The sequence below is a fragment of the Elephantulus edwardii genome, unplaced genomic scaffold (assembly GCF_000299155.1).
Source record: "Elephantulus edwardii isolate Elephantulus edwardi_28Jun2011 unplaced genomic scaffold, EleEdw1.0 scaffold00121, whole genome shotgun sequence".
Lineage (NCBI taxonomy): Eukaryota > Metazoa > Chordata > Mammalia > Macroscelidea > Macroscelididae > Elephantulus > Elephantulus edwardii.
The window spans coordinates 3,318,339-3,332,278 of NW_006399871.1; the positions used below are offsets into that span (position 1 = coordinate 3,318,339).

At 47.8% G+C, this 13,940-nt stretch overlaps 1 protein-coding gene across 1 annotated transcript in view; it reads left to right on the forward strand.

Moving 5' to 3' along the window:
• SCAP (SREBF chaperone) overlaps positions 1-13,940 on the forward strand; it is a 53,575-nt gene that overhangs the window by 25,871 nt on the left and 13,764 nt on the right. Inside the window, exon 2 of the mRNA XM_006892951.1 lies at positions 2,118-2,247. Coding sequence (XP_006893013.1) covers positions 2,118-2,247 — 130 coding nt within the window. The remainder of the gene's footprint in view (positions 1-2,117; positions 2,248-13,940) is intronic.

The following is a 13,940-nucleotide window of genomic DNA, read 5'->3' on the forward strand; positions in this document are numbered from 1 at the left end:
CGCAGGTTGTTGATAAATCGTCCACCAATCTTGACCCCACATTTCTCCTCATAGAGCCCAGCCTCCCGGATAATCTGTTCTGCTTATAGGTTGAAAAGGTATGGAGATAGGGTGATGAAAATTAATAATTAAAAAAATAGGACCTTTCATCCCACTGCTGGTGTGAGCATAACTTGATAAAACCATTTCAGAAAAGTATCTGATATTATCTCTTAAGATAAACTTAAGCTTTCAGTCACTGGCTTTGCATCTGAGAGTTGGACAGTGAATAGCGATGACAGAAGAAGCTTTTAAACTGTGGTGTTGGAGACAGCGCTGAATATCCCACGGACTGCCAAAAGAACAGATATGTCTTAGAGTGCAGCCAGAGTGCTCCTCTGAGGCAAAGATGAGAAAGCTTTGTCTCACTTACTTAATTCGGACATCTTGCTAAAGAGAAGTTTACTACTTGGAGAAGGACATCCTGCTTGGGAAGGTGGAGAAGAAGACCCTCAGCTAGGTGGGTTGACAAGTGACTGCAGCAGTGGACTTGAGTGTGTCAGATGGCACAGGATAGGACAGGGTTCAGATCTGTTCATAGGGTTCCTGTGAGTCGTGCTTACATTGAGAGCACCTAACCACAACAACTGAGATAAACGAGAGTATGTCCTCGAACTCGTGAAAGAGAGGAAGACCCTCAACCACATGGACTGACACTGTGACTGCAGCAGTGGGCTCAAGTGTGTCAGTGATGATGAAGATGGCCCAGAATAGGACAGGGTTCAGATCTGTTGTTCATAGAGTCACTATGCGTCGTATTCGACAGCACCTAAGAACAACAACATAACCTGAGAGTTTGACCTGAGGTACATGAAGAAATGAGTCCTCACGTTCCATGAAAAGATAGATATGAAAATGACCTTAATGGCTTTATTTTTTAAAAAAATATATTCAAATTGTGGAAGATATGTAGGTACAAAACATTTATATGATAGCTTTATATGTATATATACACACACATATTCACACACATATGCATATACCTACACATGTGTGTGTACACACACACACACACACACACACACACACACACACTCTCTCTCACACTCCTAATGGTGGGGGTTATTCAGGAAGTTAACTCGTTACAGTTCAACTGGGAACAGTGTACCTACCATTCTTCAGTCACATACAAGTTGGATTTTGTGAGAGCGAGTTTCCGCTGTAGACCGGAAAGGAGCACAGGGCTGCCTCCTGATGTTCCCAGAATGCTCTCTCTGTAGCTTGACCCTGGGTAATGGTTACACAGATGTGTACACATGTGAAAAATTCACTGCACTCTACTGTAGATTTTTACATTTTACTATCTAAAGGTGATATATTTCTTTAGAGTTCAGTTCTTTTTTTTTTTTTAATTTCATTATTTTTGTGTGTGTGTACCGTCAAATCAGATCTGACTGATACAGGAGATTGTTCCTCCTTCTCCAGCAGAGCATCTGGTGGATTTGAACCATGTACCTCTGAGATTGCAGTGCAGCTTCTTGCCAGTAGGCCACCAGAGCTCACCGAGTTCAGTTCTTTTTAAAAAAGAGTGAAACAGATGTACTTGTGACACGTGAGGCTGTGTTTTTTTTCCTCTCGTATAGTGGGTCTTCTGTCTTCTGTACAGAAATCTGCCTCCACTTTTCACTGTGTCATAGTCAGAGGTCTTATCTGGTCCTTTAAAGTGAAATAAATGGTTTGAGACTCTTGTTCGGCACTCTGAAGTGGAAACCTTTCTTAGTTTTTACGTGTCTTAGGGTGTTTTTTTTATAGTGGCCTTAAAATAATACTGGTTTTACAGATTTTTTTTAAGTGTCTAGTTTTTAAAAAGCATTAACATTCTTAAAAATAATTCTGCCAGTCTACTTAATGAATTAAATGACGTTTGTTGTAAATTTTCAATGACTAAAACAAGTTTGGAAAATTCTCTCCGAGATGACTGAAGATGCTTCTAGCTGGGAGACCTGGTGGTCTTGATGTTCTGTCCTTCAGTGAGGAGATTGTTGCCAGGCCTTTTGTCCCTGTGTCGCTGGTCTGCGAGCAGACACTGCCCCCCACCCCCAGTACCCTAACTCTACTCTCCTTTGTGTCCCTCCCAGCTACCCGCTGCTGAAGCTTCCCCTGCCTGGAACGGGCCCTGTGGAATTCACCACTCCAGTGAAGGATTACCTGCCTCCACCCGTGGACTCTGACCACAAACAAGGAGGGCCAACTGAGCAGCCGGAGTGGGTAGGTGCTGGGCCTGCGGCTGAGGAGAGCACAGGGGTGGGGTGGAGATGAGCTGAGGGAACCAGGGTTCAGCAAGTACAGGGAAGGCGGCCCATTGTTAATGGGTGAGCTCATGTATGTGACAGCTGGACAAAGGCACAGAGTTATACATTTAATGAATAACTGATGTCTAAGGAAAATGAGTAAAAAGTACACTTTTCTGGGGAAAAATTGGATCTGTGGCTGGCAGTGCTGTGTCCGGCTGGATCTGGGTGTGCCCCCCTCAGACTCTGCTGGGCTGCCCACATGCCCTGCGCAGGTGCTAGGCAACGTCCTGGCACACAGGACCGTGTTCTCCTCATTGGATCTGCTTGCATGTGAGAACCTCTGTGCACATCTTGAGATTGTTCTATCATCAGTCCAGTACTTTCTGGGAGCTGAAGTGTGCACCTACCTTTTTTGACATCTGCTAGCTTTCATCTTCATAGTCCAGCCAGGTAAAACACACAGGTTTTTTAATCTCTCATCTACTTCCTAAATAACATGCTTCTATGAACTTTGATAAATGTCAATCGTTGTAGAGGGGCTTCAGGCCTAGTTCATAGGGTCATTATGAGTTGGGCAATCAGCAACTTCTGAATAAGAAAGCTGGAGCCCATTATGATTAAATAGTTGTTAACCAGGGTCAACTAGGACTAGAACTCAGGTCTCTTGACCCTGAGCTCACTGCTGCTTCTTAACCTTTCTGTTCTATTTACTGTCCTTGGTATGAGCACTGATAGACATGAGAAAAAACAGCCAACACACCCATGTTTATCACAGCTTTGTTCACAATAGCAAGGAGTTGGAAACAACCTAAGTGCCCATCAACAAAGGAATGGATAGAGAAGCTGTGGTATATTCACACAATGGAATACTATGCTGCACTGAAAAACAGGGAACTCATGCAGTATTATTCAAAATGGGTGACCCTGGAGGACATTATGCTGAATGAAATATCTCAGTCACAAAAGGACAAATACTATATGGTGCTACTGTTGTAGAATGAGGCTGACATCAGGGTGGGGGTAAGACTGAGAAAAACTGATAAATTATGTTTACTGTATTGAAGCTGATGAGGGAGAGAATAGTATAAAAAGTAATATAGTTTAGGGTATTATGATTATTCATAAGAGAGCAGAATGAGGGTTGCAGAGCAGAGTATACTTGGGGTGGGAGGGGGGGATGCGGGGGGATTGTGTACCAATGAAGGAGTTTTCCTTTTGCTTTTCAAGGAGAAGAGCAAACTGGGGGGATGGGCAGGTGGGCGGGGAGAAAGGTGCAGCAGTGAATGAATAGAAATCCAAAATCTCTGAGATTAATAAAAAAAAAACCCAGCCAAGAGTCCTAGCCTTGGGACCTAATTCATTATAAGTGGACTTCTATTTGGAATCATACAAGCTACACCTTTTACCTTTCAACTAATGGGCCAAGTAACATCCTTCACATCTGTTGTGCTTTAACCCCTTAAAGGATTTGTTATCAGAAAACCAAAGGTCAGGGAATGCTCTTCCTCATGGATTGCACACTCCTTCCTTGTTTCCTTTTGGGTTAAGGCAGCAGTCTAGTAACTTGTGATAAACACCTCCCACCACCACCGCCTGCCCCCTCTTGCTGACACAGAAGCTTATCTGGTTATAATGACGCTGGGAAGAGATACTACCTAGGTTTCCTAGGGTTCTGCCTGGGCCGATGCTGGTAGAAACTTGCTCTATACCTTCTCATCCCATTTTGACCACCTTTATTTTATCTTTATAAATCTCCCGATGCATTTTACCAGATGATGGGTTCTGGGTCAGTTGAAGAAAAGGAGATGAAGGCTTGGTGTTTTGTTTTTAGGGTGTATGAGTGTGGAGGGCTGTTTCCTGACTAGTAGAGTTTAGTGAACCTGAGAGAGTAGCTGTTTAGCAGTGATGAATCTATTCGGAGGTGAACTTGTTTGTGAGCTCCTGAACCTTTGATGATCCTGTTCCACTCTTGCAGCTTGGAGCCCCGGCCGCTGCAGGATTGACACAGGAGGCCCCGGGCCTTGGTGCGGCCGCCCGCTGCCATGTGGCTCAGTGGTTGGTTAACTCACCAGGACTGACTGGCCACCATAAGAAATGCAGGCCAGTGAGCGGTGAGGGCCCTTTTAGTAAGGAACAGAAAACGCTGTCTAAACTAGAGGAAGTGAGAGAGAACACCTATTCTGTTTTATGTAACTCAGATCCCTGGGCCGGACTCCCTCAAGCACAGCCTGGCTTTGGCCTCAAACGTTGTCTCCACGGCTTCTCCCTCAGCTCTGCCCTCTTGGTCTCCCTGTGGTCCTCTAGCAGCTCTGCTCCATGTTTCTGTAATGTGCGATCCAGGGGATGATGAGAGGGAGCCACCAAGGGAATGTGTCCTTGCATGTCATTGCCTTTGAATGAGGTGGTCTGCTTGGCCCTATGGCCAGGAAGACGCTTCAGTCTTTGGCTTCATCACCTGCTGAAAATGTGAAAGGGCACCTGGAAGACCTGTTCCTTTGGTGACTGCCTGCCCCGAAGAGTACAGTGTCGAAATGGAGCAAAGAACAACCTGACAGTGGAGAAACCTGACAGACAGCTGGAACTGGGTGTTGAGCAGCAGCAGTGAGAAGTCATGTTGGCCGTGTTTCCTGAGCAGTGGAAGCTGTCGAGCCTGCTGGTGCAGAGCCGGAGCTTTACGGGGACGCTTCGAGCTCGTCCTCTCTCTCCCCGACTCTCATTGCGTCAGAAGTGACTCATCGCTGACCCTCATTGTGTTTCCAAGGTTGTAAATTGCACTGGAGGGGACTGTCCAGCTTTCTCCCGAGGAGCAGCCAGTGGACTTAACTGCCGGAGAGAGAGCCGTGGCCTTTGATAAAAGTGGCGCTTAGGTGATCTTGCCCATAACTCTAGTCTCGTTGTGAGGAGGTAAGAATCCTAGTTGAGGCCTTGTTGTTGTTATGTGAGTTGAGGGCATCTTACAAAATATCTGATCAGTACCCCTCAAAACCATCAAGTTCAACAAAAACAAGGACAGTCTGAGAAGCTGTGTGTTCATGAGAAACCTCAGGAGAATGAGGTTCAGGAGGCTCATAGAACTTCCTGTTCTCCATGGGAATGGGAATGTCCCAGAGCCACCCAAGCCGATTGACTGGAGTTGAAAATGACCCTGAGAATCTGGTAGCCCAGCGTCTGTCAGCGGTGTGACCTTTGACCATAAGGTATAGTGACTCTCTGAGCTTGGGCTTTCTCATCTGTAGAATGAGTATGATTACAAATGCTCCTTCCTCAGTGTTGTAATGGCTCCTTGAATAAGTCCTTGATAGAAAGGATCTCCACTGCCTCACCAGCCCTGGGACCCCCAGGCGCCTTGACTGTGAAAGACCTGGGCGCACTGGGAACCACATGGTGCTCTGTCCTCCTCACTCACTCTCTGGGTCAAAGGTAGCGCCCAGTTCGGGGCAGATGTACATACAAAGGGTATTAGAAACCCTTGGTAGGATTGCAACCCAGTCTGCCATCCTTATCCTGCTCCGAGGAAAGTGTTGGTTAACCAGCTTCCCAGGTGGATGACAGGTGCCTCTCTTTGGGTGGAAGCCTGGAGGTGACTCGTTCTTGGCTGTGGACTGGAGCCAGTGCTGAAAGTTGGCCTTGAACACTAGGCTTACAGCCATGGCCTCCCCTGAGACCTGCTCTGTGCCACAGAGATCCTCTCTAGCTGGGCTGTGGGGAAGGGCTCCTAGCGCAGGCCCCCGGGCAAGGTTTCCCAGCCTCTGTCAGATCTGTCCACGCTGTGAGTGACGGCGGGGGAGCAAGAGAGGAATCCTCTGGCTGTGCCTCTTTTCCACCCCACTCCTAGCTCTGCCTGTCCGTCATCCAGTTAGGGACCTCCACTCTGCTCTGGGGCAGCATCATGTATGACCCTTGCTAGTCGTAGCCTCTGACCTGTTTCCCTCCTCTGGGGTCAGTCAAAGGTGGATTTATCCCCTCTCTGGCCCATACACCAGCATGTGGTTTTGGGGCTGTGAGGGCCTTTGATGGTACTGAAGGACCATGGCACTGGCACTGATACCCATGCCTGGCGTGCCCTGGGCCAGCCTGCAGTGTGGTGGACAGAACTCTCAGGAGAATATTCTCATATCTTTCAATGTCTTTGAAAACTAAAGGTGCCCTTAAAGCCTTATTGCAGAAAGCAGCTAAGTCTCGATGCCTAATGGTTTCTACTGGCTTGTTTATCTCATGGCCCAGCAATGCATAGAGGTCAGGTCCTAGGCCAGGCATCCCCAGAGCCTCCGTATCAGAGTGGAGAGGTGAGCCTCCCAGGTCTGCGGTCCTGGAAGGTCTGCCTTCGGTGTAACTGCTTAGGGAGCAGTTTCATTTGAATAATGGAGGGAGCCCACCACATGAGGAGGGTATGAGTGGGGACTGCCTGTGGTTGCAGCAAATGGAGAATCCTTAGTTGAGTGAACCCCTCTCTAAGAAGCCTGCCTTGACCCTCCATTGTGTCCTTGCAGCGAAGCTGGGACGAATGGACTTTGTTTGGCTCTCTCATCCTACCAAACAGAGCTGCTTTAGGGCTTGTGGCGCTCGATGAGTATTTTTTTACATTGGTGAAGCTAGGTAGAAAAGGACAGTATGATAAGGAAAAGAGGGGTGTCTGTCCTCACAGAGGTGTTTTTTGAGATGGAAAAGGTGTCAGATCATTGTTGTCAGAACAGACTACACAGGAGAAGATGCACATCTTTTTCTTGAAGAGTAGCTGGTGGATTTGAATCAAATACCTTTGGGTTGGCAACACAGCTCCTTACCAGTAGGCCAATAGATCTGCCTTTAGAATTCATTAGATTTACTAAGGGAGCATTGGGAAAATCTGCTGTCAGGGACCTTTCTAGAGTACTGAAAAGCAGCAGCATCAGTCTAGAGACTAAGGTGCACTTGATCAAGGCCATGATCTTCACAATTACTTGCTGTGTATGAGAGAGCTGGGCAATGACTAAGGACGACAGAAGAAGAATCAATGCTTTTGAACATACCATGGACTACCAGAAAACAAATAGATCTGTCTTCTTGTTATGTGCTGTTCAGTCGCTTGCAACTCGTAGCAACCCTATGTATAATAGGCCTGAAACCTGCTCTGTCCTGTGCCAACTTTCCTGTCTCTGACACACCTACCTTCATTAACCCTAGTCACTGAATCAATCCATCTCATCAATGGTCTTCCTCTCTTTCTGTCCCTCCACCCTTCCAAACATGATGTCCCTCTCCATGGAGTGGTCTCTCCTTGCAGCATGCCCAAAGTTGTCAGACAAAGTCTCAGAATCCTTGCCTCCAAGGAGCAGCCTGATTTCACCCTCTCTATGATAAAACTGTTTGTTCTCCTTGCAGTCCATGCATGGTATGTTCAACACTCCTCTTCTGCATCACTGCTCAAAGGCATCAGTTATCTTTCGATTATTCTGTCATTGTCCAGCTCTCTGATATATAGTAAGCAATTATGAAGACTATGGCCTGGATCAGGCGCACCTTAGTCTTGGAGAGGATGAAACCAAGTTTCTCCTTGGAGGCTAGGATTTTGGCGCTCCATCTCACATACTTTGGGCACATGGCCAGGATAGACTGATCCTTGAAGAAGGATATCATGCTCAGAAGAGTGGAGGGACAGCGCAGGAGAGGAAACCCCCATATGAAGTGGATTGATGCCGTAATTGGGACCATGGGGGTTGGTGTATGAGAATCAGTGAGATTGGCCAGGACAGGGCAGGCTTCAGAGCTGCTGTACACAGGGTCACTAAGAGTCACAGGTGACTCGACATAACAAACTAAGGGAGAGTTCAGATGAGGCTTGGTGGAGGAGGGCATTACAGTGCTGGGGGGAGGATGGAGCAGTGAGGGGGGGCTGTGTGTGTGCATCACGGGTGGTAAGCAGGAAGGAGGGAAGAGAAGGACTCTTTCCCTTGCACCAGGAACACCCCTTCCCCCATTCTGTTCCTCTGGTCTTTCTGCATTTTCTGTTGTGTAAAACGGATTAAAATGACACACATTTTCTCACAGGGCCCAGGGTCGGGCATGCCTTTGCTGTGCGCTTTGACTCATTCTCATTGAAGGCTGCAGCGTTCTCATTCAAGGTTGCAGCCAAGGTGACGGCCAAGGCTGTGGTCACTCGGAGGCTCAGCTGGGAAGGATATGTGCCCAAGCTCCCTCAGTTGTTGTGGATAGATTCCTTTCAGTCTCTTGCACTGAGCGCCCCAGTTCTTCACTGCCTGTTGACTGAACACCTGCCTTTATTTCTTGTAGGTCCTTCTAGAGCCCCTTACAACATGGTTGGGGACTGAATGATGTCTTTGAAGGGGCCTGGGGGGCGTGTGAGGAGAATGTCAGTGTTTGGTAACCTAATTTCAGAAGTGACATCTCAACACTTTCATCGTACTCTCTTGGTTAGAACAAGTCACCAGATCCAGCCCACTCTCAAAGGAACAAAATTATGCATGGGTAGAAAGCGCGGGAAGGTGGAAGTGAATGCCGAAGCCATCTTAGGCTGCTTCCCACAGCGTCCACCTCCTTAGCACCGTCCTCTGTGCCCAGTGAACCTGGATGCCACAAGCTCAGTGCCTCACCTGTCACCCACCTCGGGCATGTGTTCTCGTCTGTGTCCATGTCTGTTTCCCACTTAAATATCAAGTAGGAATCGTGATAGAGCCGGGAGGGCAGGGATTATGAGTGGTGAGCCCCACCAGCGTCCCCGCTGTTATTTTTGTGCCTGCTTGCCAACTGCCAGCATTGTGTGCCACTTGTCGGAGTATCTCTCTGGCACAGGAGGCCTGAGGTGCTGGAGAGCCCTGGGCTGTCTCTGGTGGGGTTGCTCAGCTTAGTTCACCTATGCACAGAGATCACTGATCTGGTCTTTTGTCTTGCTTTCCTGCCCAGTCCCACACTCTCCTCTTCATAGTTCCTGTACATAGTTTCTGTTATGGATTGAACTATGCCCTCCAAAGATGTGTCGTAAACCCTCACCCCTGTGTATATATCCATAATCACATTTGGGAAAGAATTGTCTTTGTTATGCCAGTGTGGCAATATTAGTTTTGGAGTGTGTTTTATCTCTTTTGTGATAGATCAGATTAAGCAAGCAAGCAGAGGTGGAGGGAGAGAGAGGCCCTTCCACTGAAACATCACCCAAGAACAATGGAGAAAAGCTGAGAAGAGACAAGAGCCTTCCCCTGGGGCCACAGGAACAGCCTTCCCCTGAAGCTGGCACCCTGAATTCAGACTTCTGAACAGCTGCATTGTGAGAAAATAAATTTCTGTTTGCTGAAGCCACTGGTTTGTGGTATTTCTGTTACAGCAGCCCCTGATATACCTAAGAAGTTTGTTGAATAAAATACCAGAAGAGAGTTTTGGTGTCAGAAGAAGGAGATTGAGGGCCATGTGTGCTGGATAATGAGTTGGTGATGTAAGCATATTTGGCAGCTGACCAGGATTTTGCAAGTATTGGAAAGGTTCAGTAAGGCTGCTGGGTGAATTCCGACCGACGTGAGTGGGGCAGGCCAGCAGGGGGCTACAGTCTGGCTGGTGAGTGAGGCTGAGCTCAGGTCAACAAGGTGGGGGACTGTGCAGGAGGGCCTGCCAGCCAGGGAGTGAGCACAACTGAATGCAGGGCTTTAGCCAGGATCGGGCTATCTCAGCAGAGAACCGCCAGCTGTACAGGTTGGATGTTATAGCTGATGTTAGATGGAGCTTAGCTGAAAGCAGGGAATACCAGAGGAGTGTCTATCTGTGTTTCATTGACTATGCAAAGACACTTGACTATATGGATCACAACAAACTGTGGCTGATTCTGAGAAGAATGGGAATCCCAGAACACTTGTTATGCTCATGCGGAACCTATGCTTGGACCAGGAGGCAGTCATCAGAACAGAGCAAGGAAACACTGTATGGTTCAAAATTGGGAAGGGTGTATGCCAGTAATGTATCCTATCTCCATACCTTTTAAATCTATATGCAGAACAGATTATCCAGGAGGCTGGGCTCTATGAGGAGGAATGTAGCATCAGTCAGGATTGGAGGAAGACTCATCAACGTCCTGCATTATACAGATGACACAACCTTGTTTGCTGAAACTGAGGAGGACCTGAAGCACTTGCTACAGAAGGTCAAAGACTGCAGCCTTCAGTGTGGATTGAAGCTCAGTATCAACAAAGATTCTCACCACTGAACCAATTAGCAGCATCATGATAGACAGTGAAGAGATTGAGATTGTTAACAGCTTTAGTTTGCTTGGCTGCACAATCAATACTCTTGGTAACAGCAGCCAGGAAATCAAAAGATGAATTGCACTGGGAAAGTCTGCTGTCAGTGACCTCTCCAGAGTACTGACGAGTAACAGTGTCAGTCTGGAGACTAAGGTGCACCTGATCCAGGCCATGACTTCACAGTGACTAGCAAATGTGAGGCTGAGAGTTCCGGTTCTGTAGTGCACTTTGTTGAAATTATGGTCCAGATGATCCAGGTAATCCTCCTGGCCTGCAAATGGACTCTGGCTTCATTTGAGCAGGCTCAGTGGGCCATGGATAGAGCTGAAAGTGTTAGGTGCAGTGACAGCTCTGTGTCCTGGGCACAGAATGAGGGCACCGGCTCCTGCGGCCCGAGTGGGCTGTGCCTGGGGCTGTGCTGTTCCTTCACAGGATGTACAGACCACCCCTCCCGGGAGCAGCTGTCTGTCTGGACAAGCTGCCATTAGTGTCAGAGCCCGTTGCCACCAGCTCTGCCCAGTACCTCTGGGCAGCTTCTCATGGCTGAGTCTGTGCATAAGACAGTGGATGAGGCCTCCTGCCCTCTGAGGCTTGGCTGACTCACTCACAGTGTTGGAAGCACAGACTTCACAGGGACTGTTGCTTCTGGTGTTTCTTCATGCCCGGAGACCTCATCTCACTGTTCGTGCAGTTTCCAGGTGTCAGGTCCCGGGGTGGGTGGCCTTCCCTTCGCAGACAGACCTGTCCTTTGGAGCCCCTGAGTCCGGTGTGGGCGTGGAGGCAGTCACCTCATTCCTGTGAGCCCCACAGCACCCCACTGCACCGGCAGGCTCGCCCGTTTCTGGTTGGATGACACAGACTCCAGGTAGTTGTTCCAGAGCGTGCCACCTATAAGGTTAAAGCCAACAGCTCAGTCAGGCTTCCTTCTTGCTCTAGTTTCCATTGGTGCCGACAGGAATCCTTTGTGTTCTCCTCCTGTACCTCACTCCTCAGATGTCTGCCTGTTCATACCCTTCCCAGCCTCATCACCCCGCTCAGCTTCTCCTCTGACAAAAATCCAGCCCCAGCTAGCCCAGTACCTCATCTGGGGAGTACTTGCTGACATGTCCATCACTGGGCTTAACCCTCATATGTACTTAGACTTGTCACTTAACTGCCTGCTGGGAGCCCTTTTTAAATATTAGACAGCAATTTCTAGGGAGGAAAGTGTGTCTGGTTCAATGAGGAGATCTAGGCTTGAGTCCCCATGTCATTCTGTTCTGCTCATGAGACACGAGGCAGTCTCATGAGAGAAGAAATGATGTTCCACGATTGTTTATTTACTAAAATGTCTAATAATACTTGATCTCTTACCATCTCACCAGCAACAGTCAGTCAGTCTCTCTCTATCCCCTCCCCGCTCCCAACCCTCACTCTCATGCTCATTGCCATTGCGTGGGACTGGTCGTAGCTGGCCCTCCAGTGGGTTTTCAGAGGAGGAGATTGCCCATCTTTCTCCCTTGGAGCAGCTGGTGGATTCAAACCACCTCCTTTTAGGTTGGTAGTACAACTCCTTAGCCCCTAGGCTATGAGAGCTCCCTAGCAGTCCTTGTTGTTGTGTACTATAGAGTTGGAACCGACCCATAGCTGACCGTCTGGTGGGTTTTTAGAGGCAGTTACTTGTACGGGAGGAGATTGCCCATCCTTCTCCTGTGGAGCAGCAGACTGCCTTCAAACCCTGTGCCTCTGGGATTGCGCTGCAGCTTCTTGCCACGAGGCCACCAGAGCTTCCCAACAACCCTGCTACTCAGTGTATATATATCAGCTAAAAAAAGAGCTTCAGCACAGACTGACCTCCACACACTGATGTTTGCAGCAGTCTTTGTAGTAACAAAGAGTTGGAAACAACTTGAGTGTTCATCTGGGGACAGAAGCTAAAGAAGCTGTGGTACATTCACACAGTGAGGTATTATTAGGCACCACTGAAAAATGATCGAGAATTTGAAATTCTGTACAACATGGCTGAATCTAGAACTAAGTATACTGAATGGCATAAGTCAGTCACAGAAGTCCAGTTATGGTGTAAGATGACTGTTATAAAAGTTCATGAAAGTTTTACAGTCAGTCATGGAGGTTAACAGGGATGGGAAGGGAAGGAATGGGAGTAAAATTGTAAAGTCGGGTGGAGGGTAGGGCAGTACATGATGAGGGGTTGATTGAGCGAAGCTCCTTGTCCTCAGCGCTATGTGTTCCTGTGGGTGTGAGTCATGTGAGGGACAAGATGACTCCTCTGGCACAGAGCGCCGGTGGGTTTGAACTACCAGAAAGGGCAGCCTGGGGCCAGCAGCACAACTCCCTCCAGACTCCGCCTCCAGAGCCCGTGTTGATTAGACACTGGAATTGATCCATTCCTTCAATACATTGGTCAGTGGTAATTAATGTTCTAGAAAGCAAAATGTCTGTAAATGAGTGAATGGAAAACAAATATGCTTTGTAAATGTGCACTAAAAAAAAAAATTACAATCTCCGTACTGTTGTTTTCTAGTGCCAGTGAGTCGAGTCCAACTCAAAGTGACCCTTTGAATAAGCTCTGACCTCTTATCCTGCACCGTCCTTATCCTCCTTGACACATTTGAGTCCATATGCTGTTTTTATGCCATATTTCTGCATGTAACAGCCTGTGTAAATAGTGCATATGGAAGGCATAGGAGACTGATGGACAAAGGAGTTTCGTGACTTATAAAATCTGCATAATGAATGCATTACTTTGTGTGAAAATAACAGTCATTTGTATATATATGTATGTATTTAAGGACTTCTGGTAGTCTGGTGGGTAAAGAGTTGTGCTGCCAACCCAAAAGCAGGTGGTTCAAATCCACCAGCTGCTCCAGGGGAGAAAGAAGAGCGATCTTGTGCGATTTGCAGCCTCTGAAAACCCGCTGGAGTTAGCCAGTTCCAACTGGATAGCACAACACAAAATATATGAATGTGGTGTGTGTTATTGTTAGTGGCATGTGTTTATGATATGGCATGTATATGTGGTGTCCGCGGGTGTGGGCGGGGTGTAGCATCTTCTCAGCGCTGCAGGGCCAATGTCATCATCCGTCTTTGACAGTGAGGAAATGAAAATCGAGAATTCAAAAGCCTTCCCGTCATCACACCATTGGCGAGCCAGGTTTTCAAAAAGCGCTGCCCCAGGCTACCCCCACCTGGAGGGTGTTGTGTATGGCAGAGGTCAACACCCATTTCTGTAGCAGGTTCCTCCAGGCTTTGTGGGGCAGACAGGGTGTCCCAGCTGTCACCTCTGTCATTGTAGTGTGAAAGCAGCCATAGATAAGCCAAGAAATGGGTGTATTTTCTTTTTAAAAAATTATTATTATTAGGGGAGCTCTGGTGGCCTAGTGGCAAGAAGCTGCACTGCAATCCCAGAGGTACACGGTTAGAATCCACCAGACGCTCTGCC